Source organism: Giraffa tippelskirchi, chromosome 7, assembly GCF_054371585.1.
Source record: "Giraffa tippelskirchi isolate mGirTip1 chromosome 7, T2T-mGirTip1v1.2.pri, whole genome shotgun sequence".
In the NCBI taxonomy this organism is placed as follows: Eukaryota; Metazoa; Chordata; class Mammalia; order Artiodactyla; family Giraffidae; genus Giraffa; species Giraffa tippelskirchi.
In genome coordinates, this window is record NC_137281.1 from 26,578,207 (window position 1) to 26,603,267 (window position 25,061).

The 25,061-nt window shown below is 55.8% G+C and overlaps 3 protein-coding genes across 23 annotated transcripts; 1 reads left to right on the plus strand and 2 right to left on the minus strand.

The window, feature by feature from the left end:
* Positions 1-78: 78 nt before the first annotated feature.
* PARD6A (par-6 family cell polarity regulator alpha) lies at positions 79-1,959 on the minus strand. 2 transcript variants are annotated; one of them, XM_081513098.1, is made up of 3 exons: positions 1,799-1,959; positions 1,193-1,415; positions 79-951 (listed from the first exon to the last, which is right to left on the minus strand). In XM_081513098.1, the coding sequence occupies exons 1-3, from the start codon at positions 1,859-1,861 to the stop codon at positions 206-208; spliced, it is 1,032 nt and encodes a 343-aa protein (XP_081369224.1). In that variant the 5' UTR covers positions 1,862-1,959; the 3' UTR covers positions 79-205. The 2 variants fall into 2 exon arrangements, with proteins under 2 accessions (XP_081369224.1, XP_081369223.1); XM_081513097.1 differs by having other exon boundaries at positions 79-954.
* Positions 1,960-2,571: 612 nt separating this feature from the next.
* Positions 2,572-10,319, plus strand: ACD (ACD shelterin complex subunit and telomerase recruitment factor). Of its 13 annotated transcripts, none has more exons than XM_081513064.1 (13): positions 2,572-2,715; positions 2,805-2,941; positions 3,086-3,179; positions 3,266-3,342; positions 6,911-6,955; positions 7,067-7,101; positions 7,186-7,337; positions 7,417-7,513; positions 7,593-7,679; positions 7,859-8,232; positions 8,374-8,455; positions 8,536-8,608; positions 9,169-10,319. In XM_081513064.1, exons 1-12 carry the CDS (start codon positions 2,617-2,619, stop codon positions 8,574-8,576), a joined length of 1,320 nt encoding a protein of 439 aa, XP_081369190.1. In that variant the 5' UTR covers positions 2,572-2,616; the 3' UTR covers positions 8,577-8,608; positions 9,169-10,319. The 13 variants fall into 13 exon arrangements, with proteins under 13 accessions (XP_081369190.1, XP_081369197.1, XP_081369188.1 ...); XM_081513071.1 differs by having other exon boundaries at positions 7,282-7,337; XM_081513062.1 differs by lacking the exon at positions 9,169-10,319 and having other exon boundaries at positions 7,417-7,539; positions 7,628-7,679; positions 8,364-8,455; positions 8,536-8,731.
* On the minus strand, positions 8,685-20,805 carry CARMIL2 (capping protein regulator and myosin 1 linker 2). Of its 8 annotated transcripts, none has more exons than XM_081512908.1 (39): positions 20,645-20,805; positions 20,292-20,386; positions 20,144-20,194; positions 19,836-19,898; positions 19,583-19,707; positions 19,360-19,451; positions 19,090-19,160; positions 18,899-18,972; positions 18,678-18,753; positions 18,506-18,594; positions 18,289-18,383; positions 18,122-18,208; positions 17,925-18,037; positions 17,734-17,811; positions 17,537-17,613; positions 17,345-17,449; positions 17,093-17,162; positions 16,876-16,957; positions 16,688-16,784; positions 16,549-16,606; positions 16,273-16,445; positions 15,933-16,095; positions 15,752-15,853; positions 14,456-14,584; positions 14,260-14,373; positions 13,917-14,077; positions 13,749-13,836; positions 13,422-13,574; positions 13,260-13,326; positions 12,550-12,785; positions 11,597-11,697; positions 11,153-11,513; positions 10,944-11,066; positions 10,049-10,085; positions 9,823-9,894; positions 9,497-9,718; positions 9,269-9,349; positions 8,927-9,004; positions 8,685-8,840 (listed from the first exon to the last, which is right to left on the minus strand). In XM_081512908.1, the coding sequence occupies exons 1-39, from the start codon at positions 20,682-20,684 to the stop codon at positions 8,740-8,742; spliced, it is 4,200 nt and encodes a 1,399-aa protein (XP_081369034.1). In that variant the 5' UTR covers positions 20,685-20,805; the 3' UTR covers positions 8,685-8,739. The 8 variants fall into 8 exon arrangements, with proteins under 8 accessions (XP_081369034.1, XP_081369036.1, XP_081369035.1 ...); XM_081512909.1 differs by having other exon boundaries at positions 8,690-8,840; positions 9,269-9,316; XM_081512910.1 differs by lacking the exon at positions 19,836-19,898.
* Positions 20,806-25,061: the final 4,256 nt, after the last annotated feature.

Genomic DNA, 25,061 nt, shown 5'->3' on the forward strand with positions numbered 1-25,061 from the left:
CTGCCTCATGTCCAGGGCAGAAGGCAAGATTGTGGGGTCAGGGAGGAGGCTAGGGCTGGGAAACAGAATGACCATAACTGCATTTGTAGAAAACCTTTAATGTTCCCCGGACTGAAAGGGCCCATGAGCACGCTGAAACCTCCCACTGGGGAAGTCCTTGGAATGTCCCAGAGGCTGGAGTGGCAAGGGGCTGCATCCTTCCCTGTCAGAGGCTGAAGCCACTACCATCTCCTCGAATGTTACTCCCCCAACCAGAGCTGGCCTGCTCCCGATCATCCAAGGAGGGCAGAGAGCTGCGGGCAGCAGGAAGTAGGCGGCCCACACGCAGGTCCCAGCACGGAGGCCCCTGAGGCAGCCCATTGGAACAGGGAGGCTGGCGGTTCTCAATGACCAGATCATTGCTGTCATCGTCGCTGTCAGGCTCAGCAGGCCCAGCAGAAGGAGGCCCTGCCAGACGCCCAGGTGCCCCACGCACCACATTATTGCGCTGATTGGCTGGCTTGACAGTGACAATGAGGTTGTGGCTGTTGGCGACCATCATGTCCGTCACTTGGTCCAGGGTCTTCCCGGCTACCTCAATGCCATTGACCTCGAGGATCTCATCACTGACTGCCAGCAGCCCTGTACTCTCAGCCAGGCCCCCTCGTACCAAGCGGGAGATGAAGATGCCTGGAACCCGTTCCAGGCCCTGGGGAGCTACTCGCACGCTCATGCCATCTCGGATGTAGAAACCCAGGGGGCGGTCAGAACCATGCTTATGCAGCCGCACCCGTCGGTGGGTCTCAGGCAGTAGGTCCACATCTATGACTGAAGAAACCTGGCGGAAATCTTGTGGCAGGCTGATCAGTAGCGGTGGTCGGGTGCGCAGGGGTGCCACTGGCCGAAGTAGGAGCCCTTTCTTGCGCCGTTGCAGAGAGTTGGAGGCAAAGGCCAGGCCACTGGAATCAGCTTCTGCTGCAGGAGAGGGGGGCGCTGAGATCAGAAACCCTGCTCTCCTATTTGAGCCCTTTTCCATCAAGCCCAGGCCTCCTTGAGGAAGGGGGCACTGTAGCTATTTCTTGGCACTTGGAGGTCAGGCCAAGGGCAGGGATTGCAGAGGGTGAAGCCTGGATACCTTGGGCATAGACTAACCCTGGTAGACCTGCCCTGTCACCCTACCCCACAGAGGCTGCCCATTGAACCCCATCCTCACCCCGCTTCTGTACTAGCAGGCGCAGTGGTGGGGGCCCGCTGGACAGGGCCCGGTGCAGGCTGTCGTCGTTGGTGAGGGGTAGTAGGTCGCCGTGAGCATCAGTATAGCCAAGCAGCACGTCCAGGCCCGGGATCTGGTGTACTGCACGCAGCAACTGAGAAAACTCCTGGAAGCCACTCACTGAAGCTCGAGGTAGAGCAAAGCGTCGGAACTCAGCATCAAACTGGAGGCAGGGGGTAGGAGGAGAGGAGAGGATAGAATGGACTTCGTGCCCTTTCTCACCATAGGTCTGAAGGTGGCAGAGGTGGGAAAGACAGGGCTTCATAACAGCTGCAGCCTTGCACACAAACCTCAGCTCCAGTACAAGGGACGCTGTCCAAGGTCTACTCCCCGCCCTCCACATACCCAGGCCACAGAGGGACTCCAGAGGCCGGCAGTAGAGGAAAGAGGATGGATGGGGGAAAGTAAGAAGAAAAGCCAGAAAATGGGACGGGGAGGATGGAGAAGAGAAAAAGGTGGTGGGGACCAAGGAGCCAGGAAGGGAAGAATGAGGGAATTGGAAGCGCCTAGGGCCGAGGCCGGAGCCAGGGCTGGAGGGGCCCTTACTTTGCTCTTCACCTCGACGATGCTGTCGGGACTGCGTGCCGGAGTCCTCTGTGGCCTGGCCATGGCGGGGCCCGGCGGGCCGCGGACGATGCCCCAGACGGCCCGCCGAGGCGCAGGTGCACAGCCCCTCCAGTCGCCTGCGCCGCCCCGCCCTCCTATCTGAACCGTGACGTCAAGGGGGCAGCGACGCAGAAGGGAAAGCGGAGTCCACGTTTCCTAGGAAACGGAGATTAGGGTGGAGGAGTCTTTGCGTCTTCTTACGTCATTACGCTACGGTCCGAGCGTTCCCGGAATCTAGGGAGGGGCTTGGCCAATCCGAGGGGAGAGTGAGAGAAGTGGTGTTTATTGAATAGTGTACTTTTATTTCCACTGGCATAACAAGACTGGGGATTTTGTAGATGAAAGTGGAGTCACAACAAATACTTGCTGAACTCCTTGAGGTCACAGGCATTGAAGTGGCTTTGAGCCACTCGCTCGGACCATGCTTGACTGCAGCCTCAGGTCCCAGAGGTCTCCCTCTCCATCGGAGCCAGTCCTTGGCCCCTTCCTGCCCAGCGCCACAGGAGTCTTGAAGAACGGCCCCAACGCCGCGCCGCTGCTTGGAGAGATGCTCTGGTAAGCGTAAACAGGGCGGAATCCAATTGAACCAAGTTTCCGACCAAGACGCGCTCGTGCGCACGCGCGGGCACGCTCCTGGGCGGGGCCTCGACCTCTGGTCCCGCCCAGACGTCCGGCGTTTCCCCTTTGGCGGCGAGGCGGGGCCGCGTTGCACCGGAAAAACGCGGGCTAGAGGCTCTCTGCAGGCTACAGCGGCGGGAATGGCACGTTTTGGGGGCCTGGTCCTGCGACCCTGGATTCGAGAGCTGGTCCTGGGGTCAGAGGCACTCTCAAGCCCGCGGGCGGGGCAGCTGCTCAAGGTGAGTTCCCCCACACACACCCTTCTCAGAGCCCGGAGACCTGGGCGGGGCCCCACGGCGGTGGGTTTGAGGCCGGTCGCCGCCCTCAGGTACTGCAGGAGGCCAAGGCCCAGAGCCCGTCTGGTGCCCCTGACCCGCCCGACGCGGAGGCCGTGCTGCTTGTATCCGACGGGACCCACAGTATCCGATGCCTAGTGACGGGGGAGGCCCTGAACGCCTCAGACTGGTGAGAGAGGCTCCGCGGAGCTTGGGAACTTTGGAGTCGGGTGAGAGAGCACGAGCCTTGAGCCCTGAGCCCGAGGTGGGCGGGTCCCAAGCGGGCAGGGCTGCTTTCTGGCGAGCGCTTCAGTGAGGACCGTTCTCGCCGCAGGGAGGAGAAGGAGTTCGGCTTCAGAGGAACAGAAGGCCGGATGCTACTGCTGCGGGACTGCAAGGTCCGCGTCCAGGTCGCCGAGGGAGACGCGGTGAGTGGTGAAGCTGGCCTGGGTGGATTATTGGGCCTGATTTCCTGAAAACTCCTGAGACCCGGTCCCTGAACTCACCCCTCCAGCCCGCGGAGTTCTACCTCCAGGTGGACGGCTTCGCTCTGCTGCCCACGGAACAACCCCGGGAACAGGTGACTGGTTGGTAAGTGATGCCTCCACTGTCCAACTGTACTTTTCACCCAGGGCGGGCTGGCGTTGGCATAGGCCTTGTGGGTTTGAGGGCTTGGGGCCTTGGTAACATTGAGCGCCTGTTGTTTTTGTTCAGTTGCTAAGTCGTGTCCGACTCTGTGACCCCATGGACAGCAGCACGCCAGGCTCCTCTGTCCTCTACTATCTCGGAGTTTGCTCAAATTCATGTTCATTGAGTTGGTGATGCTATCTAATCATCTTATCCTCTGCTACCCACTTCTGCCTTCAGTCTTACCCAGCGTCAGGGTCTTTTCCATTGAGTCAGTTCTTCGCATCAGGTGGCCAAAGTATTGGAGCTTCAGCTTCAGCAACAGTCTTTCCAATAGGTATTTAGGGTTTATTTCCTTTAGGGTTGACTGGTTTGATCTCTTTGCATTCCAAGACAGTCGTCTCCAGCACCACAATTCCAAAGCATCAGTTCTTCGGCACTCAGCCTTCTTTATGGTCCAGCTCTCACGTCCATATGTGACTACTTGAAAAGCCATAGCTTTGACCATATGGACATTTGTCAGCAAGTAATGTTTTTGCCTTTTAATACACTGTCGAGATTTATCATAGCTTTCCTTCCAAGGAACAAGTGCCTTTTAATTTCACGGCTGCAGTCACTGTCCGCGGTGATTTTGGAGCCGAAGAAAATAAACACTCTGACTGCTTCCATTTTTCCCCTTCTGTTTGCCAGGAAGTGATGGGACTGGATGCTAATAATCTTAGATTTTTGAATGTTGAGTTTCAAGCCGGCTTTTTCACCCTCCTCTTTCACCCTCATCACGAGCTCTTTAGTTTCTCTTCACTTTCTGCCATTAGAGTGGTATCTATATATCTGAGGTTATTGATTTTTCTCCCAACAAACTTGATTCCAGCTGTGATTCATCCAGTCTGGCAATTCACATGATGTACTCTGCATATCAATTAAATAAGCAAGGTGACTATATGCAGCCTTGCCGTACTCTTTTCCCAATTTCGAACCAACCAGTTGTTCATGTCCAGTTCTAACTGTTGCTTCTTGACTTATATACAGATTTCTTAGGAGATAGGTAAGGTGGTCTGGTATTCCCATCTTTTTAAGAATTTTCCAGTTTGTTGTGATCCACACAAAGGCTTTAGCATAGTCAATGAACAGAAGTAAATGTTTTTCTGGAACTTTCCTGCTTTCTCCATAATCCAGTGTTGGCAGTTTGATCTCCAGTTCCTCTGCCTCTTTGAAACTCAACTTGTACATCTGGAAGTTCTTGGTTCACCTACTGCTGAAGCCTAACTTGAAGGATTTTGAGCATTACCTTGCTAGCATGTGAAATGAGTGCAATTTTCCAGTAATTTGAATATTTTTTGGCATTGTCCTTCTTTGGGGTTGAAATGAAAACTGATCTTTTCCAGTCCTAAGATCATTGCTGAGTTTTCCAAATTTGCTGACATATTGAACGCAGCACTTTAACAGCATCATCATTTAGGATTTTAAATAGTTCAGCTAGAATTCCGTCATCTCCACTAGTTTTGTTTGTAGTAATGCTTCCTAAGGCCCACTTGACTTCATACTTTAGGGTGTTCACTTCTAGATGAGTGACCACACCATCATGGTTATTGGGGTCATTTTGACCTTTCTTGTATAGTTTTTATGTGTGTTCTTGGCCATTTCCTCTTAATGTCTTCTGTTTCTGTTAGGTTCTTACTGTTCCTGTCCTTTATCGTGCCCATCCTTACATGAAATGTTTCCTTGAAATCTCCAGTTTTCTTAACGAGGTTCTAGTCTTTCTGTTCTTTTCCTCTGTTTCTTTGCATTGTTCACCTGGGAAGGCTTTTTTTACCTCTCCTTGCTGTTCTGTGGAACTCCGCATTCATTTGGGTATATCTTTCCCTTTCTCTCTTGCCTTTTGCTTCTCTTCTTTCCTCAGCTATCTGTAAGCCTCCTCAGACAACCACTTTGCCTTCTTGCATTTTTTTCTTTGGGATAGTTTTGGTCACTACCTCCTATACAATGTTACTAACCTTTGTCCATAGTTCCTCAGGCACTCTGTTAAATCTAATCCCTTGAATTTTTTACCTCCCCTGTATAAGCATAAGGAATTTGATTTAGGTCATACCTGAATGGCCTAGTGGTTTTCCCTACTTTCTTCAATTTAAGCCTGAATTTTGCAATATGGAGCTCATGATCTGAGCCACAGTCAGCTCCAGGTCTTGTTTTTGCTAACTCTATGGAGCTTCTCCATCTTTGGCTGCAAAGAACACAATCTGATTTCAGTATTGACAATCTGGTGATGTCCATGTGTAGAGTTGTCTCTTGGGTTGTTGGAAAAGGATGTTTGCTGTGACCAGTGTGTTCTCTTGACAAAACTCTGTTAGCCTTTGCTCTGCTTCATTTTGTACCCTGAGGCCAAATTTGCCTGTTATTCTGGTTATTTCTTGATTTCCTGCTTTTGCATTCCAATCGCCTGTGATGAAAAGGACATCTTTTTTTGGTGTTACTTCCAGAAGGTCTTGTAGGTCTTCATAGAACCAGTCAACTTCAGCTTCTTTGGCATCAGTGACTATGATGTTGAATGGTTTGCCTTGGAAATGAACCAAGATCATTCTCTCATTTTTGAGATTGCACTTAAGTACTGCATTTCAGACTCTCTTGTTGACTATGAGGGCTACTCCATTTCTTTTAAGGGATTCTTGCCCACAGTAGTAGATATAATGGTCATCTGAATTAAATTCGCTCATTCCCATCCATTTTAGTTCACTGATTCCTACCTAAGATTTGAGGTTCACTTTTGCCATCTCCTACTTGGCCACATCCAATTCACCTTGATTCATGGACATAACGTTCCAGGTTCCTTTGCAGTATTCTTTACAGCATCAGACTTTACTTTCATTACCAGGTACAGCTGAACATTGTTTCCACTTTGACCCAGTCACTTTATTCTTTCTGAAGCTTTTAGTAATTGCTCTCTGGTCTTCCCCAGTAGCATATTGGGCACCTTCCAACCTTGTGGGGGAAGCGGGGCTCATCTTCCAGTGTCATACCTTTTTACCTTTTCATACTGTCTGTGGGGTTCTCCAGGCAAGAATACTGGAGTGGGTTGCCATTTTCTCCTCCAGTGGACCAAGTTTTGTCAGAAGTCTTCACTGTGACCCATCTGTCTCGGGTGGCCCTTCACAGCATGGCTCATAGCTTCACAGAGTTACGCCCCTTCATCATGACCAGGCTGTGATTCATAAAGAATAGTGACTGCCTGCTGCTGCTGCTGCTGCTAAGTCGCTTCAGTCGTGTCCGACTCTGTGCGACCCCATAGGCAGCACCCCACCAGGCTCCGCCGTCCCTGGGATTCTCCAGGCAAGAACACTGGAGTGGGTTGCCATTTCCTTCTCCAGTGCATGAAAGGGAAAAGTGAAAGTGAAGCCGCTCAGTCGTGTCCAACTCTTCGCGACCCTATGGACTGCAGCCTACCAGGCTCCTCCGTCCATGGGATTTTCCAGGCAAGAGTACTGGAGTGGGGTGCCATTGCCTTCTCCAGTGACTGCCTACCACTCCTCTTTTCCAGCAACGAGGACCCAGATGTGCGGAAAAAGCTCTATGACTGCTTGGAGTGAGTGTGGGGTTGGCTTCTTGGGTCAGGTGTGGTTCAGTCAGGGGGTGACAGATCTGTGTAGGTAGGCTTCAGGATTGTTCCTCAGACTTGTCCCCTCTGTTTCTCTAGGGAGCACATTTCAGAGTCCACCTCCTCCAGTACAGGTAACTGACAACCCCACTGCTTCCTTAGTAAGGCCTCCCTTCCTCCTCTGAGCTTCAGTCCATCCCCTGATCCCCTGCCCCTAGGTCTTTCACTGTCCCAGCTTCTGAATGAGGTAGAGGTGGACCAGGAGCATCAGAATGCACTAGTGCGTCTGGCTGAGAGCTGTCTGATGCTGGCAGGTCCTGACACAGCAGCCCCCATCACCCCCTGGGCTGCCTCTCGCTGCAGAACCACGGTCAGTCTGGGGCTTCTCTTGGGAAATGTCGGTGTGGGAAGTTGGGCGAGGGCCCAGACTGAACGTTCTCATCCCACAGGGAGAAGCTGTGTACACTGTCTCCAGCCTACGGCTGCACATCTCTGAGAATGACCAGCAAATCCTGAGCTCTCTGGGCCCAAGTCAGAGGGCACAGGGTAAGGAGGACTGGAGAGGTCAAGAGGTAGGTCCTGCCTGCCCAGTGCCCCAGTGCTGACAGGTCTCCCCCACCACCAGGCCCTGAGCAATCCCCATCACACCTGGCTCTGCAGGACCTGTCGCTGAGTCTGCTCTCCTCCCCTCCTTCCTCACCCAGTTCCTCAGGTAAGGTGATGCTCAGGCCCCGTGTTCTTGCTCCTGTCAATCAATTAAGGTGCCTGGGCTCTGAAAGGGTACCCATCTGGGCGGGGGTGAACACAGTCCCTGCAAGCCTCCTCTCACAGGTCCTTCAGCTGATCTGAGCTGAGAGGACTGTGCCCATGGTGAGTCCCCCTCCTCCTCAGGAACCCCTGCCTTACCCAGCCACCTGCTGTCAAAGGAGAACAGTGCCAGCGTCAGCCTTCTGCCTCCTCTGCCCTTGGCTGCTCCAGACCCAGTGCAGAAGGGCAGCTCCCAGCCCCTGTCAACCATCTGCTCAGCCCATGGCTCCCTGCCCCCCGCGTCCCCACACCCCAGTTGTGTACCTAACGCCCCCCTCCTGAGCTGTACCCCAAGCCTGTCACGCCATGGCCATGCCCCCAGTATACACCAGGCCCATGTAAGCAGGGCCCAGAAACCTAGCCTAGAGTTCAAGGAGCTTGGGTTACCCCGCAAGACCTGGCAGCATTCTCCAAGGACAAGAACCACCAACGGAGCCCTGGAGTCCAGCTGTGTCTGGGTGAGCATAGCCCCCAAAGCTGGAGGGTAGAAGGGGGTAGACCTTGGGTAGAGCTGGGCTGGGGGCTGGAGCAGCCTTGGATGAGGTTAGAGGCCTTTTTGGCCCCTTTCCAGACACCATGTCCCCTTCAGGAACCCCCAGAGAGGCATCGTGATGGTTCTGCCTTCCAGTATGAGTATAAGCCACCTTGCCCCTCCCTGTGTGCCCAGGTCCAGGCTGCCAGGTGAGTGCCTGGGGCTGCCCCTACTGTCTTAGTTACCTGTCCCCATCATCCCTGACCTAAAACCTTGGTTCTCTTCTCAGGCTCCCTCCCGAGCTCGTGGCCTGGGCCTTGCACTTTCTGATGGAGCCACAGCCGGATGCTGAACTGACCCAGGTGTGAGGGCTCGTGGGAGCACTGGGAGGATGTGTGCACAGGTCCAGGCCTGGGGGCGGATAAACAGAGCTCCACACCAGCTTCCTTCAAGTTTTTTAATAAAATAATCTCATGCGGCAGAAAGGAAGAGGTCAGGGGTTGGGGCCGCCGCCTCTTTGGTTTGTGGCTGGGGAGGGTGGGCTGGAGGGCTCTGTAGACTCGGGGGGTAGAGGCTCGGCTTCAAGGCCAGATCCTGCACAGAAAGAGAGGGAGAGAGGAAGGGTTAGGACTGAACTGAGCAGTCCTGCCACCCTCCCAACTGGCCCTGGCCCCCCTTACCTATGCTTGGAGATGGAGGAGCCTCAAGCTTTGGCCTGCGCTTGAGGACAGGGGAGCGCTGTAGCCGCAGGGGCCGTTCTGTGGGATACAGATAGACCTGGGGAGGGTTGCTAAGGGCTGGCTGCCTGTCCTCACTGTCGCCCCTCCCAAACTTGCCTTCGGAGCCTCCGCCTTCCCCTCACCCTCCCACCCCCGGCAGTGGTGGCTCCTAGCCTTCAGGCTCCAATTTCTCAACCCCTCAGGACACCGGTGGCCCCCTCCAAGGACCAGAGCCACGAAGGGAGCCCACTCTCCCCCATCTCCTTCCGTACTCCAGCCCACGAGGAGGTGTTCCCCCCTCACCAGCAGGGGCCTGGAGCTGGTCCTCATGCACAGACACTGCTCGTCGCCCTGCCAAGCGGGGCTGCGGCCTCAGCCAGCCATCTGGGGGAGGCCAGGGGGGGTCAGGGTGTGGGCCCGACAACCACCCCTGCTCCAGCCCTTGCCTCCCACCTTCAGGGTCTGAGTTCCCAGAGGGGACGCCTCCAGTCCCTAGCCCAGTATCGAGTGGAAGCTGGGGTATTTGCTTACCTTCGTTCCTGGAGCCTAAGCAGGGATCCTCTGGGAGGCCCAGGCTGTCTGGGGAGGGGCTGGATCTTCGGGGGCTTGGGCTGGGACATGGGGACGGGGGGCCCGGACCGTCCTGTTGGCCCCAACCACGGCCCCTGAGCTCTGCATTCAACTGTTGCCCCAGTGTCTTCCAGGTGGCAGACTCAGGCCCTTGGCCCCCTGGCCCAGGTCTGCATGAAGGGTCTGTGGGGAGAGGGGTGTCAGCCAAGACCTGGGTCAGGCAATGGTCCGATCCCCTGCAGCTTGTCTGTCCCCACATGTTCCCCAGCACTGTGGCTCTCACTCACCAGCAGACACAGAGTGGGTGCGGGACTTGATCGAGATGGGAGGAGCCTCTGTGGAACTGTCCATAATGTCACCTGCAAAGGCAGGGTCAGGGGCTTAGGCACCAGACCTTGGTGAGGGGAAGAAAAAACATGGCTTCTACTCCTTCTCCCCCGAGGAGAGCAAATCCCTTGTGAACTGTCTCTTCCTCCCCCAAAATGTACTGCGCCAGCCCAGGGTCCCACTTACCATCCGAGCCAGCCTTCTTGATCTCTCCATCTTTGCTCTGTGGGAAACAGGGAAGTCAAGCTTAGTCCTGTCCCACCCTCACACTAGCTTTGTTTTATTTATTCTTGTTCTTGTAACTGCCATTAACAGCCACCATGGGTTGGGCAAGAACATGGCAGACGCAGTCTTGGTCTTGGAGCTCAGTCTGTGGTGGCGGACAGTTACTACACAGAAGCATATGCAAGCACAAACACATAAATAAAATAACTTCTCAGTTCTGTGGTTCACTTTCTATGACTTAGTGTTTCTAAATTCAAGCTGAGTCTCACTTCACATGTGTTTTTTAATTTTCCTGCAAAGTTATTATAGGGATAGTCCATAGAGTGGTGATTCTTCCTAGGAACTGTGATCAAAGGGTGGCATTAGCAGGGTGCATGGAAGAGTCAAGGAAGGCCTACAGGGAAACAGAGATGGAGGAAGAGGGAGGGACCTTGCGTAGCCCTCGGATGGTGGTGAGAGGCTGGAAGTGGGGCAGAGAGGAGTTCCAGACAGAGGAGCCTGTGTGAAGGTCCTGAGATGCAGCTGGGGTTGAGAGCAGCGAGATGAAGGCAGTGACCAGGGCTGAGGCCCCATTGGGCCCTGAGGCAGGATTAGGAGTCCAGTCAGCCCCTAGAGGATTTGCTGTTTCAAATGAAGATGACTTTCAAAAGTCAGATTTCTGTTAGATCTGCAGAGAACGGAACTGTCCCTGCTGCAAGGAGGAGATACTCGTGGCGTGGGTCAGAGCGGAAACCAAGAGGGAAGAAAGGGTGAATCTGACAAACCTGTCAGGAGTCTCCTGGTCACATAAATCAACCACATAAAGCCAGCCGTGTGTCACCTGCCTCATTTCCCACAGCATCCCTTCCCAACTCACTTGCTTCCTCTTGCCTTCGGCATTCCCACTGCCTCTGCTCACACCGATCCTCTGCAGCATCACTTGTACTCGCTGCTCAAAGGATGGGGCCAGCTCTGTGTCTCCCCGCTCCAGGGGCCGCCGCTGGGGACAGAGACACCCGAGTGGTGAGAGAGCCCGCTGCCCCCACCGTTCCAGGGGAGCCCTTGCTCCTGGTCACCAGGCCTCACCTTGTCGGGCCTGGCACCCACTGTCTCCTCCTCCTCAGCAGGGAGCAGTATCAGGGAGTAGGCCTTGCTTTCGCGGGTGTATCGAGGCCGACTCCTGTGGGTTGGGTCTGGGCTGCCGGTGCCCCCCTCAGCCCCAGCAGGCTCCTCACCACGGCCAGGACGGGCCGGTGGCCGAAGCAAGTCCCCGAGTGTGGTTTTTCGAGAGCGGGCAGCTGCCCCAGGGCTGGTCTCAAGATCAGGTCGTGACCCACGTGTTGAACGAGGCTTCTTGAAGGCAAAGAGGGTGCCCAGCTTCTTGCGAAGTGTACGGGGGACAGGGGTGGTACCCCCCTCGGCTGCCGGGTCCTCCTCGGGGGCCCAGCTGTGGGAACAGCCAGCAGTGAGTGGGAAGACCCGTGGAGCAGCCCACCCTCTCCCCCACCCTTGCAACTGCCCCTTACTCACAGGCGATCCTGGTGGATCAGCCTTTTGGAGAAGAATTCCTCCACGCCCTCATCCACACGGGCACTGAGCCCATTCCCTTCCTGCGGCAGGGCTGGGGGCACCTGAGGGACACCACAGGGTTAAGGCTGAGGGCTGAGGTTAGTCGTGACTTCTCCCCACCTTCCTTGTCCAGCGGCAGGCTCTGGGCAACTCCAGGACCTGGGAGCTGCAGTGACCCTTTGGAGCTGCTGACACGAGCTCCCCAATGTCCAGCGGCCGGGCAGAGATGCTGGTTTCACGTACCCCCCTCACCTGTACTTGGCCCTGGATGTACACAGCTCACACCCATTCTCGTCCCACTGAGTATCCTAAACACCCCAAACAGCAGATTAGAACCCAGGTGTCCCCTGGGTCGCACGTTCCCACTTGCCACCCTCTCTGCTCCAAACAGTCCCTGCAGTACCCTCCACCCCCACCCCACTCGGCCTGCTGCCGGCTCAGCGGCGCCTGCTGCTGCGTCAGACCCTCTGGGGGGCCTCAAGCCGGCTCCTCCCCACTCCGGCCCTGTGCCCACGGCCCGCGCCAGTACCCAGCCCACACAAACACCCGCGCTGGACGTGCAGTAAACGCAGGACTGTCCCTACCGGGGTGGGGGTGGGGGGCAGCATCTTTCAGTAACCCTGGGGGAGGGAGGGTAAGACAGACGCCCCCTCTCACGCATCTACCCGTGCAGCGGCCAACCCGAGGCAGAGTCCTACCCCAGGTGCTCTCTCAACGAAATCCACACACTCGTGACCCCACATGAGCATGGCCTGAGGTAGGGGGTGGCCAGGAAGACGCCAGAACTTGGCCGCATGACCAGGTGGTCTTGGGCCCCCACCACCCACCTCCTTGCCCGCCATCACCCGTAAGAGCGAATGGGCCGCTTGAGACCCCCAATTCCACGAGCTCTGGAGTTGGGGGAGGGTGCTCACCTGGGGGCCCCCCGGCGGTGGGCGGTGGTGATGCTGGCGCCGCGGCCGCGGTCGGGTCCGGGTCGGATGGCGTAGGGGCTGCCCGGAGGGTGGCAGGTCCATGCGAGGCAACTGGCCGGCCGGGGGCCCAGGGGCGGCGGGGCTCGGCGAGCCACGAGCGGATGGCCCCGCCTGCGGCTCTGCATCTTCCCCCGGAGCCGCCAGCTCGGGCTCCGGCTCTAGCTCCTCAGTAGCACCTGAAGGGAGCGCACCAGAAGAGCACCCAGCGCCAAGCCCGAGGAGGTGGCGGCGGCGGCAGCAGCGGCGCTAGGGTGGCGGGGGACCCGCCCAGGGCGTGGGGAGGGGCTGGGCTACGCCGCCCGCCCCCCTGCCCGCCCCTCCCCCGCCGCCGCTGTCCGTGGTGCTGAGCGCGGCCCCGAGCGGCGCGCGCCCCGCGACGCCGCCAGGCATGCGCATCCCGCAGGTTGGGAAGGGAGGGGGCGGTGGAGTAGGGATCGAGTCGAGAGAAAACCATGTCCCAGCCCTGGTCTTCTCAGGTCCCACCCTATGCTAACTGACCTCAACTTTATAATTGCACGGGGGTCTTGGCATGGCCCACTCAAGGGTCAGGGAGTTCGCAGGACAGAGATGAATATATTGTGTCCAGGTGGCCAAGTCTAATGGAACTTAAGTCCAACCTGAGTAACTCTTCCCCTGGGGCCCTGACTTACTGTGAGCGGAGGAGTCCAGGTGAACACAGTGGAGGGATTCAGGCCATTTCTGTGGAGGACTTTCAACCTGGTAAGGAGGGCACAAACTCAGCCTGGGGTCCATACCCCAGAACAAGATGGGAAGATCTAGGGTTCTAGGCCCAGAGTTCTGGGACCACCTACTTTCTGCTCCTCTTCATCCTCCTTTTCTTTCTCCTCCTCAGGGAAGAAAAGACCTCCCAATTCCCCATGCCCAAGGGGGCTGGACTCGTCTCCATCTAGTGCCGGTATGACAGGGGGCATTGCCTCTGTTGCCTGTTGAGCCAGACTCTCCACCTGCAATACCAGGCACCCCAAAGATGTGGAGGCAGGGCCTCAGTCATAGTCTTATCAGTGCTAAGAGAACCCCGAAATACTGGGCTACGTGACACCAGAAGACATTACAGAACCCCTGCAAGGCAGTGACCAGGTGTGTGTGTCTGTGCGTGTAACCCCACAGTTCCTGCTCACCAGCCGATCCCGGGCTGCACTCAGACCTGCCACAGCCTGAGCCACAATGCTCTCTGCCAAGGTCCCTGTGACTGACAGGCGCATGTCCCTGATGGCAACAGAGGACAGGGGTTACTATGCTGTCTCTACCCAGTCTAGCCTGGTCCTGCCCAGCCCAATCCAGCCTACCTGAGCCGAGTGAAGGCATCTTGCAGCAGGTGCTCTGGGAGCAGCTCTGGGAGACCCCTTGAGCCCCCAAGGACCCCCTCTAGCTGCTCTCTCCACCTGGGACCCTGCAGTGTCTGTGGGCAGAGGCTCCTCGTTGTGTCCAATGTGGCCTGAGTGAAGTCCTGGTCGAAGGTCAGAGCACAGTGAGCGTGTGGCCGGGGCCCAGCCTCACTGGCTTGGGGCTCCAAACCCCCAAAGAACACTGGAGGTTACCATAGACTCGGGATACCGCAGTCACACTTCTGGATGGGGGTCAAGGCTGCATGTGGGGAGGGGGGCGGCTGGGGCCAGGGCACTATCTCACCTGAATGTCCCGGCGGCACACCTCTCCCACCTGTCCCAGCAGGCCCTCCAGCTTCTGCCGCAGCTGCCATTGGTGGCTTGGGGAACTCCCAGCCTCATAGAGAATGGGGAGAATCTGGAAGCCAAGGGAGAAAAGGAGTTGTAAGCTGACCTCTAACTAAGAGGGAGGCATCCTCATAGTGGGAGGTAGTGCTCACGCTGAGAGAGAAGTTGGCGTTTTGGATGGCATCCTCGGCCTGGTGCACAGCAGCTTCACCCTGGGGTCCAGCCCCACAGCCCAGCAGCTCCACGTGCTCCTGCACCGACTGACACAGTTCATTCACTTCCTGGAGGGCAAGAGGACTCAATTGCAGCCTGGTCCCCTCCCTGTCCCCTAGATCCTGACTGCCCCCTTCCCAAGGTCTCCACAGGGTGGGTGAGGTCCTGAAGCTGACACCATCAGGACAGCCACTTGGGAACCTTATCTGTTCAAGAAGGGAGAGCAGTGTCTCCTTTGGTTCATTGCAGAGACTTTATATATACTTCCTAAACGTCCAGAATAGGAAGGAAAAGAGTGGTTAGTCTTGTCAGTGTTTTAGAAGCCCAATCTGTTCATCATCGACCTAGAGGACAGATTGAGGGATGGAGAGAAATGAGAGTGAGGAGCTGTGGAGGAGACACGAGGGGGAAGCAAAGGATAGTTGGGTGGGAGTAAGTAGTGGTATGTTTGAGAATGGGTCAAGATCCAGAACCAAGGAGGTCTGTAGGGGCTGCAATGTGGCCAAGAGAGACCTGGACTGAAGCTCCGTTCACAGCACTTGGTGTGTGTGGGCACCAGTGAGACTGAGCTCCAGGGTAGACGAGTTTTGTGGGAGATGACGAGATCACTTGTAGAATGTGAAGCTCTGAAGTTGTCAGATGCCTGGGCTCTGAAGCTTGGGAGAGAAGTGGGATTTGGGAACAGGTGGATGGGGAACATCTCACCAAGCAAAGCAGTGGAAGGAGATGAACCAGAAAAAAGAGTCACCGGGTTGGGCCACAACAGAGAGGGGAGGCCCTATGAATGGGAATTCACAGGTGGGGCTACAGTTGGGGATGGGGAGAACTGATTGAGGATTTAAAATACTTCCTATCTTTAACTAGGGAGCCTATTTAAATGATTTAAGGGAATTTCCTGCAGTCCAATGGTTAGGACTCCATGCTTTCACTGCAGGGGCCTGGGTTCAATCCTTAGCTGGAGAAATAACATCGCAAATCAGCTGTGTGCAGTAGCCTCCCCACGCCGTTTTTTTAAAAAAAACAAAAAATGCTTTCAAAAGGCAGCTAGTACTGTTATCTGGGGGAGCTATTTCAAGAGCTATCAGCTCCACTGCAGGTCAAGGAGAAGGACTTGTCTGGGATAGCAGGATTCAGGCACGCTGGCTGCCCTCGGACTCATGGAGTCTCTCAGCAGCCAAACCCTCCCCATTCCCTACAGTCTGTTGGTGCTCAAGGCTGAGTAGGGGAACTCTGACCTGTTCGGAGGGGTCTGACCCCAGACCCAGGGGCTTCGGGCGGGAGGTGCAGTCAGTAGAGGTGTGGTCTGTGCGATTGTTCCTCAAGAGACAGGCTTGGATCTGGGCACAAGAGAGACTGAGAAGTGGTGGGACAGGACCAAGGCACAGAGCAAGGCAGGGGAAGAGAGGGAACCCCCACCTGATGCACGGCCCGTGCTGTCAGTTCAGGACGGCTGCGCTGAGCCTGGGCCACATCATTCAGTGGCAGAGGCATGGCCTTCAGGCTGCGGTTCTGTTCCAGGGCCTGTGCCACGTCCAGCAGGCCCAGAGCAGATGTGTGGTTTCGGTCCCAGACCACAGACCTGGGCCGGGCTGGACTTCAGTCGGGGGCGGAGCTCTGCAAGGCTCTCCCAACCCCGCTGGCCTCTCCATTAGCACCCCTGAGCTCCACCTGCTCTGCTTCATTCAGCCCTACCCCAGTAAGCCCCTCCATAAACGCCCTCTTCCCGCGTTGGTCCCACCCCTCTGACCCCGCCCACCGGAGCCTCGTGTTGACCCGAAGTGCCTTGGCCAGCATCTTGGCACCCGTGTCCCCCATGGCGTTGCCGCTGATATCCAGGGCTATCAGGTTAGGATTGGTGCCCAGGGCCCGGAGCAGGACGCTGGCGCCCAGCTTCAGCCGTGACTCTGCCACAGACAGAGACTGCAGGGGCTGGATTAAGAGAAAGCCATTTGCAGTTGGAGTCAGGGGCCAGCAAGGAGGACGGGTCTCAGGGTCCATTGCCTGAGGATCCTGCATGGTCCCATGAACTCACACAGTCATCATCCTGCATAAGCTGAACAATCCGGTGCAGGACGTCGTCCAGGGTCTCCCTGTGGGCGGGGGCAGCAGTTGGCAGAAGACCCGGGTGGTGGGGTGCAGTTGGGAGGCCCAGGAAGGGGATGGGGGCTCACTTGCACCGGACGTTGAAGTTCCTTCCAAGCGCCACGTGTCGGAGGGACCGACTCCTCCCGATGGCCAGCACCAGAGTCACCATGTCTGAGCCAAAGCCTGGGGGGTGGCTCGGGTCACATAGAAGGCGAGGCTGCGGGGGGTGGGAATTTGGCGGGTGGTGGGAGGATGGGTTTCTGGGCAGTCTCACCATTATCTGCCAGATCCAGGGAGCTCACTGCGCCAGCATCGCACACTAAGTCTTGTATCACCTGAGCACCCGCCGAGCGCAGCTGAAGGTGGAAAGTGGAGCGTAGTCAGGCCAACAGGCCACAGGTGGGGAGGATCAGGAGCCCAACGGCCCAGCGCTCCCGCCTGGCAGCCCCAGCCCCAAGGGCAAGTCCCGCGGCTCCGGGCGGGCTGCTCACCTCACACGCGCTGAGGTCCAGGTGTAGGTCGTTCAGGAGCATGTTGAGCGCCAGGCCTTCCAGAAGCGCCCTGGAGGAGAGTGTCACAGGGGGTAGTAGAAGCTGGGAGAAGGGTCCCCAGAGCAGAGCGCGAACAGCAATAAGGAAGGATGCCCGGGAGGTCAAGGGTGCGATAAGAGCAGGGTGAGGTGCCGAGGCGAAGCCTGGGTGTTGGCCTACAGGCGAGGGCATGGCCGTGGCAGGGACACTGACCTGAGTGCATCGGGTGGCAGTTTGCAGCCCGCCAGGCCCAGGTGCCGAAGCGTCCCGGCGCGACTGAGGAAGAGTTGCAGGGCGTCTGGTGCAGCCCGGGACTTCCTGGGGTGGGGAGTGGGCGGAGTGGGCATCCTGGCGCGGGGAGGCGGGGCCCGGCAGAGTCCCGCCCCTCCCGCCCCGCCCCCTTACGTGCGGGAGAAGACGTTCCTCGAGGCGTCGAGATGCACCAGGCTGGAGCAGCCACCGCGGGACAGCGACGCGAAGAGCTGCGAGAGGAGGGTGTGGGCTACACCGGCCGGAGGACTGAGCGCCCCCCCTCCAGTCGCCCCTTGGGCCACAGGCCCGCCCAGCCCTACAGATCACCCCCCCACTGACCACCCCCTCACAGTGTCCAGGGCGGTGTCGGTGCCTGCGAGATTCAGGAACGTCAGAACATTAGGCCGGCTCAGGAAACTATAGAGGCCCTGGCGGGAGGATGGAGATGGGAAGGAGTCAGGGATCACTCCACCAAGAGCTTCCCGACAACCCACTGCCTGCGGCAGCGTCCCCAATCACCTCCCTAAAGACAGTCACTCACCCCATGGTCCTCTGAAGCCCCCAGTGCCCCGGGGTTCCCGGAAAGGTCCAAGTGGGTCAGGGCAGAGTCAAAGGCTGAATTGGAAGCCAGTGCCCGGCCTAGAGCCCTCATTCCTGGTGATGAAGGAAGGGGGCTCACCATCAGAAGACCCCACCTCCCAAGCTCCACCACCCCACACCATCCTCGGGCCTGCCTACCTCGCGGCGTCAACCCAGTCTGCGCTAGGCTGAGTCTCCTCAGGGCTCCAGGATGCTTCTCTAGGTGCCTGCTAAGGGCAGCCACACCTGCGGGATGGGGGTAGTAGCCATGTGGGTCTCACCACCTCCAGCACCAGCCCCCAGAGCTTCCCCAGGCTCAGGTGTACCTCGGTCATCCAGCAGGTTCCCGGCCAGGCTGAGCTCCCGCAGTCCCGAGCTGGTGTGTCCCGCCAGTGCCTGGGCCAGTCGCCGGACAAAGTCTCTGGGGACCAGACCACACCCCAGGTGTGAAGCTTTGAGCCTGGATTCCCCGCCCCTCCCCAGGCCTCTAGTCTCTCCAACCCAAGCCCCCAGATTCCCCTCCCCAAGCCCTGTCCCCCCTACCCCCTCAGGCCACAGGTCTCCAGCACCAGCTCCTCCAGGTGAGATGACTGATTCATCATGTGCAGAATCTGTTCTGAGACCTCAAGGCTCTGAGAACCAGAGTGGGAGAGAGAGCTCAGCGGGCTGCCCACTGCCCCCACCCCCCACTCCCCGCCCTCCCCATGCTTCTCACCAGCTTCATGTCCACACAGGAGAGGCACCGGAACCAGAGGTTGTAGGACAGGGCAGCCACACTCAAGGCCAGGTCCCTGGGTGGAAGAAGGGGCAGGAGCAGAGCTCAGGATCCCCCAGCCAGATCCTAGGTCGAGTATCCCCTCTCTCCATGGAGAAGCTAAGGCCAGGAATGTGGCTCATGCAATCTTCCTCTCCTCACAGCCCTGGCGGGACACCCACCGACTTCCCAGATGGCTGAAGTCTCCTAGGCTGAAATGGCGGCAGCCCTGATGATGGTAGATGGTGTCCACATCCTGGGTGGGAAGAAAGTATCTCCAACTTGCTTGGGACCACAAGAGGTAGGGGGGACTTCTCAAAACACCAGGGGAATTAGATGTCTCCAGAGCCCCCAGAGAGGGCCCTACTCTCACCCACTGAATCTCCTCTCGGAAAGGAAAGCCATTGTAGTCACACAGGGCCTCGTATGTCTCCGAGAAGCCCCCTGGTTTGGTGCCAAGGGTGTGATGGGGCAGGAATTGGGGCAAGAGAGAGACAAAAGGTCAGAGATGGAGAATGATCAGCCCCAGGGTGGGTAGTGGCTGAGTGGCTCTGTTCAATTTGTTGAGCCCTTCAAATCCAGGGGTCATGCAGGAGGAGGGGTCGGCTGGAAGTCCTGCGTGGCCCCTGCTTTTGGCTCTTACCACAGGGGCTGCTGGGTGAGGTGGCTTCTGAGGAGCTGCTTTTCTCCAGCCGAGCCAGCATGGAGGGGGGTGTGGGCCTCCGGAAGAGTTTCCTGAGGAGGGGGATGAAGGAGAAGGGGGCAAGGAACTTCTAGGCCCTGGGAGTGAGGCCCCCCACAGCAACATCCAAGGCACCCCTCACTGCCCCCCTTCCCTGCCAGCCCTGTCAGCTGCTGGGCCTCACCCAAGGGTTGAGCGAGGGAAGACCTTCCTGATGGCAGCAGCGATGTGCTGGGCCAGCTGTTCCAGGGCAGCCACACCAGTAAACTCCAGGACCAGTTCAGGCAGGGACTCCAGTTCAAAGGTGACCTGGGGGTGGGGGTGGGGTGAGGGATGGGTTCGGGAGAGGGTGAGGGATGGGCTCCATGTGGGGGCGGGGGTGGGGAACGGAGGACAAGACCAGACTGCAGGCCCCGGTGGGGTACTAGGGGTCTCACCTGAGGGGGTGTCTCCTGCAGCACCATGGCCTGGACCTCCAGGTAGCTGAATGTACAGTCCACCTATGGAGCGCCTGGGTAAGCGCCGACCAAAGCACGAGCCCCACCCTCTTGGAAGCCCAGTCCTTTGTTCAGCCTGGATCTCAGAGCCAGACCTGCCTAGACTCCAGTCCTGCCTGATGTCGGCAGCCCAGTACTGTTGGGAGGGCAGAGTCCACAAGGACAAGATGGACAACGCCGGAGATGCAGCCCTCGTCAGGAAAGCTGCTGGAGGGTAAGGGGGCCGTGGCCGGGCCGCTGGGACTCACCCTCAGAGGGAGGCAGGTGTGGAGCAGGTAAGCTCTCCATCGGAGCAGCGCCTGAGAGGAGAGAGTGTCTTACACCTTGGGCAGGGCAAGAGACTCCTTCTGCTTGGGCCCCAGTGGCCCTCCCAGGCAGGCTCTGCCCCAGCCATACCAGGACATGACCTTGCTCGGCACCCTCCCGCTCTGGCAGCCAGGTTTTCAGCAGCAGTTCTGCCTCCTTGGGCCACAGGAACTTGGTGATCTCGCCTGTGGAAGGGTAGCCTGCTGGGAGACGGGTCCTGCCATGGAGGTCAATTCGTGCCCACGGTCTGTGGTCTGTACGGGGCTAGGGGGCTTGGGCTCACTACGAGGCCAGCAAGGACTGGAGTGGATCGGGGCCGCCAAGCCCCTCCTGAGGACCAGAGGAAACCGCTTGCCGGGTGCCCCGGGACTCTGGGTGGGCCACTAGTTCCGGTGCCGAACGGCTTCCTCCCAGCCAAGTAGGAGAGAAGGACTGGCGCTTACCTCGCAGCTCGCAGGATATGCCGTCGGGGGTCTGGGCCATGCGGCCGGCCTAGCGGCCGGAGCTGGCCCAAGGAGCTCAGACGAGAAACGGTAGCGGTGGCAGGCGAGCACAGGAAGCCTGGGGCCCCGGCCGCATAGCAGCCACCTGCTCCTCCTGCAGCGGAAGGTACGGCACCGACCGCTTCCTGCCGGGACGCCCCCGACCCGGCTCCTCCCCACCCGGCCTCCGCGGGCCGGGAGATGTCGGGCGGGTACGAAGGAGGTGGGCAGATGTCAGCTGCCCGCCCGCGCCGTCGCTACTCTGTAAAGGTAGATCTGAGGAGGGAAGGGAGAGGTGTCCCTGGGAGGGTCTCGCACGTCGAGTGCCTCTTTCGGTTTCTAGCCCCTACTTGCACCCTGCTACAGTCCCTTCTTCGAGCACCAGGGGGCGCTGCCCGCTCGGGGAATCTGCGGCCCGCCTCGGCCCGTCCCCTCCAAAGCCCAGCGAGGGAGGTGGACCGCAGGCAGGACACATAGGGCGTCTGTTTATCCTCCTAACCAGGAGTCCCTTACCGCGTCGGAGAGACACAAACTGTTGAAAGGGTGGGAAGAACACCAAATGGGCCCAGATGCCCTTCTCTGCAGCAGAGGTCCTTAGCTTTCATTAGGTTCAAGATAGTTCAGGGCCAGAAGGTGCCACTGAAGGGAAGGGTGGAGTGACTCACGAGCAAAGGCAATGGATGTAGGGGTCCTCCCACGTCTGCCTTCTCCATGAGCTAGAGAGAGCTTGGGGAGGGGGAACCACTAGCAGAGAGGAAAGCTACTGTCTGCAGGACTAGGTGGCCATCAGGTCATGGGATGCATGATGCCCTATAGAAGACCAGGGATCTAGATTCTGGAGAGTTCACAGGAGGGGATTTAACCTTTTTCTTCCACTGCAATCTAATTAAACTCTACCAGAAGAGAAACAACCCTCTGCCTTGCCCATAGCTCAGCCAGGTGGGGTGAAATAACCTGAGAGGTGAGAGACACTAGGCAGTCCCTTGGTTTCTTCCCACCTCCTGCTACCCCTGGAGACAGTGAGAGCATTTTTCAGTCATCTGACCATCAGCAGCATCTCCCCCTGCCCAAATCTCATCTCCCTTTGCTGAGGACCACCAACAACTAGGACAAAGTGGAAAGTAGAGATTGAATCGTAAAAAACTTTGCAGGAAGCCACCTCCCTTAAAGCAACAGGCCCAGGTGTGGCAGCCCAGGAGCCACAGGGATGGACTCAGTTGGCGAGGGAGCTAAGTTCCTGCCAACAGAGGCAAGAGGAAGTCCTGTTCTGCTGCCTCCCCATCTGAAGGGAGAGAGTTCAAGTTAAGACTCTTGAAGACCACAGAATCCATCAACTGCTTCTAGGGCGTGAGCTCACACACAGTATTGCCAAGTGGTCAGGAAATGAAAGTTCTGAAGGTACGCTGCCTGAATTCAAGTCCTGATTCCACTTAACAGCTGTTTGACACTGAGTAAAATCACTTCATCTTTCTGTTTAGGGCTTCCAGTTTCTGTTTTCTAAGCTGGAACTTTAAATTTACCTCAGAGTGTAAAGATTAAATGTTTATTAAGAGAAGTGCTCACAATAGTATCTGGAACTCAGTGAACACTCACAGTTGCCAGGTCTTACTGTGACAAACCTAAGACTCCAGAACAGAAAGACAGAAAACCTCCCTCTCTTGGATTTTTCTGTTCAGAATGATACGAATGAGAAACACAAGAGGGAATAAATGCCAAAGGCTTTGAGCTGCTCCCATGTGGCGGGATTCTCAAGACCAACAGCCACACTGGTAGCATCAGCCCTTGTCTAGTGAGTGCTATGGGAGTAAGCAGAGGGCTGTGGAGGAGGAAACCAGGATGAGCCTGGGGATTAGGACAGGGGTGCTAGGCTAGCCACACATCTCCATAACTGCTTGCTATCAAGGTGGCAGTGACAGAACACACATAACTGCTATCAGAGGCCTAGTGAACACATGGGGCTCAGCTCCCACAAGTGAGTGACTCAAGAGGGAGAGAAGCCTTCAATTTGTTCAAGACCGTCTGTGTGTTCTAGACAGCACGACACCCTGTGGGCGCTCAAGAAATGCTAAAAGCTCATAATGAGGAATAAGCCCCACTTGTTCCAGTAGTACAGGATGACAGGCCAGGCTGCAGCTCCCAGAAGTGCCACAAGGTTCCTGTCAAAAGTTCTCTGGTGTGGAGTACTGGGAGAAGGTTTTACATTTAATGGAGTCATACAGGATGTATCATGGGGATATGCCAATGGTGAGGCAGGGTAGGGGGGTAGGGAGGGAATCCCCTTCCAGCCTTATCTGCATCAGAACGTCATTTCTTGCCCCTTCCCCAAGCAAAACCAATCTGCTTGTAAACAATTTGAATGTACACAATAATAGAAAGCTATGTTGAAAATACAGATAAACTGCTTGCTGTTCTATTAAGAGATTTTCTATTATATTAAAAAAATTTATTGGGGGGGGAACATGCCACATGGCTTGCAATATCTTAGTATTCCGACCAGGGGTCAAACTTGGGCTCCTTGTAGTGGAAACACGGAGTCCCAACTACTGGACCACCAGAGAATTCTCTATAATTTAAAATAAAATTTATAAAAATAGCTAGCTAGTGGGAAGCTGCTATAAAACACAAGAAGCTAAGCTCGGTGCTCTGTGATGACCTAGACGGGTGGGATGGAGGTGAGGTGGGAGGGAAGTCCAAGAGTGAGGGGATATATGTATACATATAGCTGATTCACTTCATTGTATGGCAGAAACACAACACTGTAAACCAATTATACTCCAATTAAAAATTTTTTAAAAAGCTGCCTGCCCACTGAAACAACTCTGGTAGCAGATACTCTGCTCCCTGGTGGCAGCAGGCGTTAGCCCATGCACGGGATAGAGACCAAATGCCTGACAGCCTCAGGCCACTAACATTCAATCCAAGTTGCTGACTGTCTGGTTCATAGTCCCAGATGATACCAATTTTCTGGGAGATGCAACTGCATGAACACTACCAACCAGCCAAAGACTTCACACATCTAGTCTTCTGTTACTTATTTTTCACTGAAAACCAGTAAGTTCAAATTCTGGTTAAAACCCCCTGGACTTCCTTAGCAGTCCAGTGGTTGACTCCACGCTTCCAATGCAGGGGCACAATGGCTTTGATCCCTGGTCAGGGAAGTGCCTCATGCCATGATGGGGTGTGGCCAAAAAAAAGAAAAGCACCCTATAATTACCTTGAGATAATAAAAGCTATTTATGACAAACCCACAGCCAATATATACTCAATGGTGAAAAGCTGAAAGCCTTCCCATGAAAACCTGGAATAAGATAACAATGCCCACTTTCACCTCTTCTACTCAACACAGCACTGGAAGTCCCAGCCACGGTAACCAGACATGAAAAACAAAAGGTATCCAAATTGGAAGGAAGAGGTAAAATTATTATATGCAGATGAAATAATACTATATACAGAAAGCCTTAAAGACTCCACACAATAGCTACTAGAAACTGATAAATGAATTCAGCAAGGTAGCAGGATACAAGATTACATAGAGAAATTGGCTGCATTTCTTTACACCAACAATGAAACATCAGAAAAGGTATGTACAAAAATCAATACCTCTTAAAATCATAACTCCCAAAAACAACACACTAAGGAATAAACTTCACCAAGGAAGTGAAAGACTTAAATATGACAACTATAAAACATTAAAAAAAGAAAACTGAAGATAATTCAAAGAAATAGAAAGATAGTCCCTGATCTTGGATTGGAAAAATGTCCATACCACCCAAAGCAATCTACAGTTTTAATGCGATCCCTATCAATTACCCATGACATTTTTCATAGAACTAGGACAAAGAATCCTAAAATTCATATGGAACCATAAAAGATCTAAAATTGCCAAAGCAGTCCTAAAGAAAAACAAAGCAGGAGGCATAACCCTCCTAGACTTGAGACAGTACTATAAGCTACAGTAATCAAAACTGGCACAAAACAGACACATGGATCAATGGAACAGAGCGGACAGCCCAGAAATAAACCCACACCTACAGTCAATTAATCTTTGACAAAGGAGGCAAGAATATGCAATGAGAAAAAGTCTCTACAGCAAGTGGTGCTGGGGAAGTTGAACAGCTGCATGTAAATCAATGAACTTAGAACACACCCTACCCTCTCACCATACGCAAAAATAAACTCAAATGGCTTAAAGACTTACACAGAACAAGACACCATAAAACTCCTAGAAAACATAGACAAAACATTCTCTGTCATAAATCGTACCAATGTTTTAAGTCAGTCTCCCAAAGCAACAGAAATAAAAACAAAACTAAACAAATGGGACCTTATCAAACTTACAAGCTTTTGCATAGGAAAGAAAACCATAAAAAATCTAAGA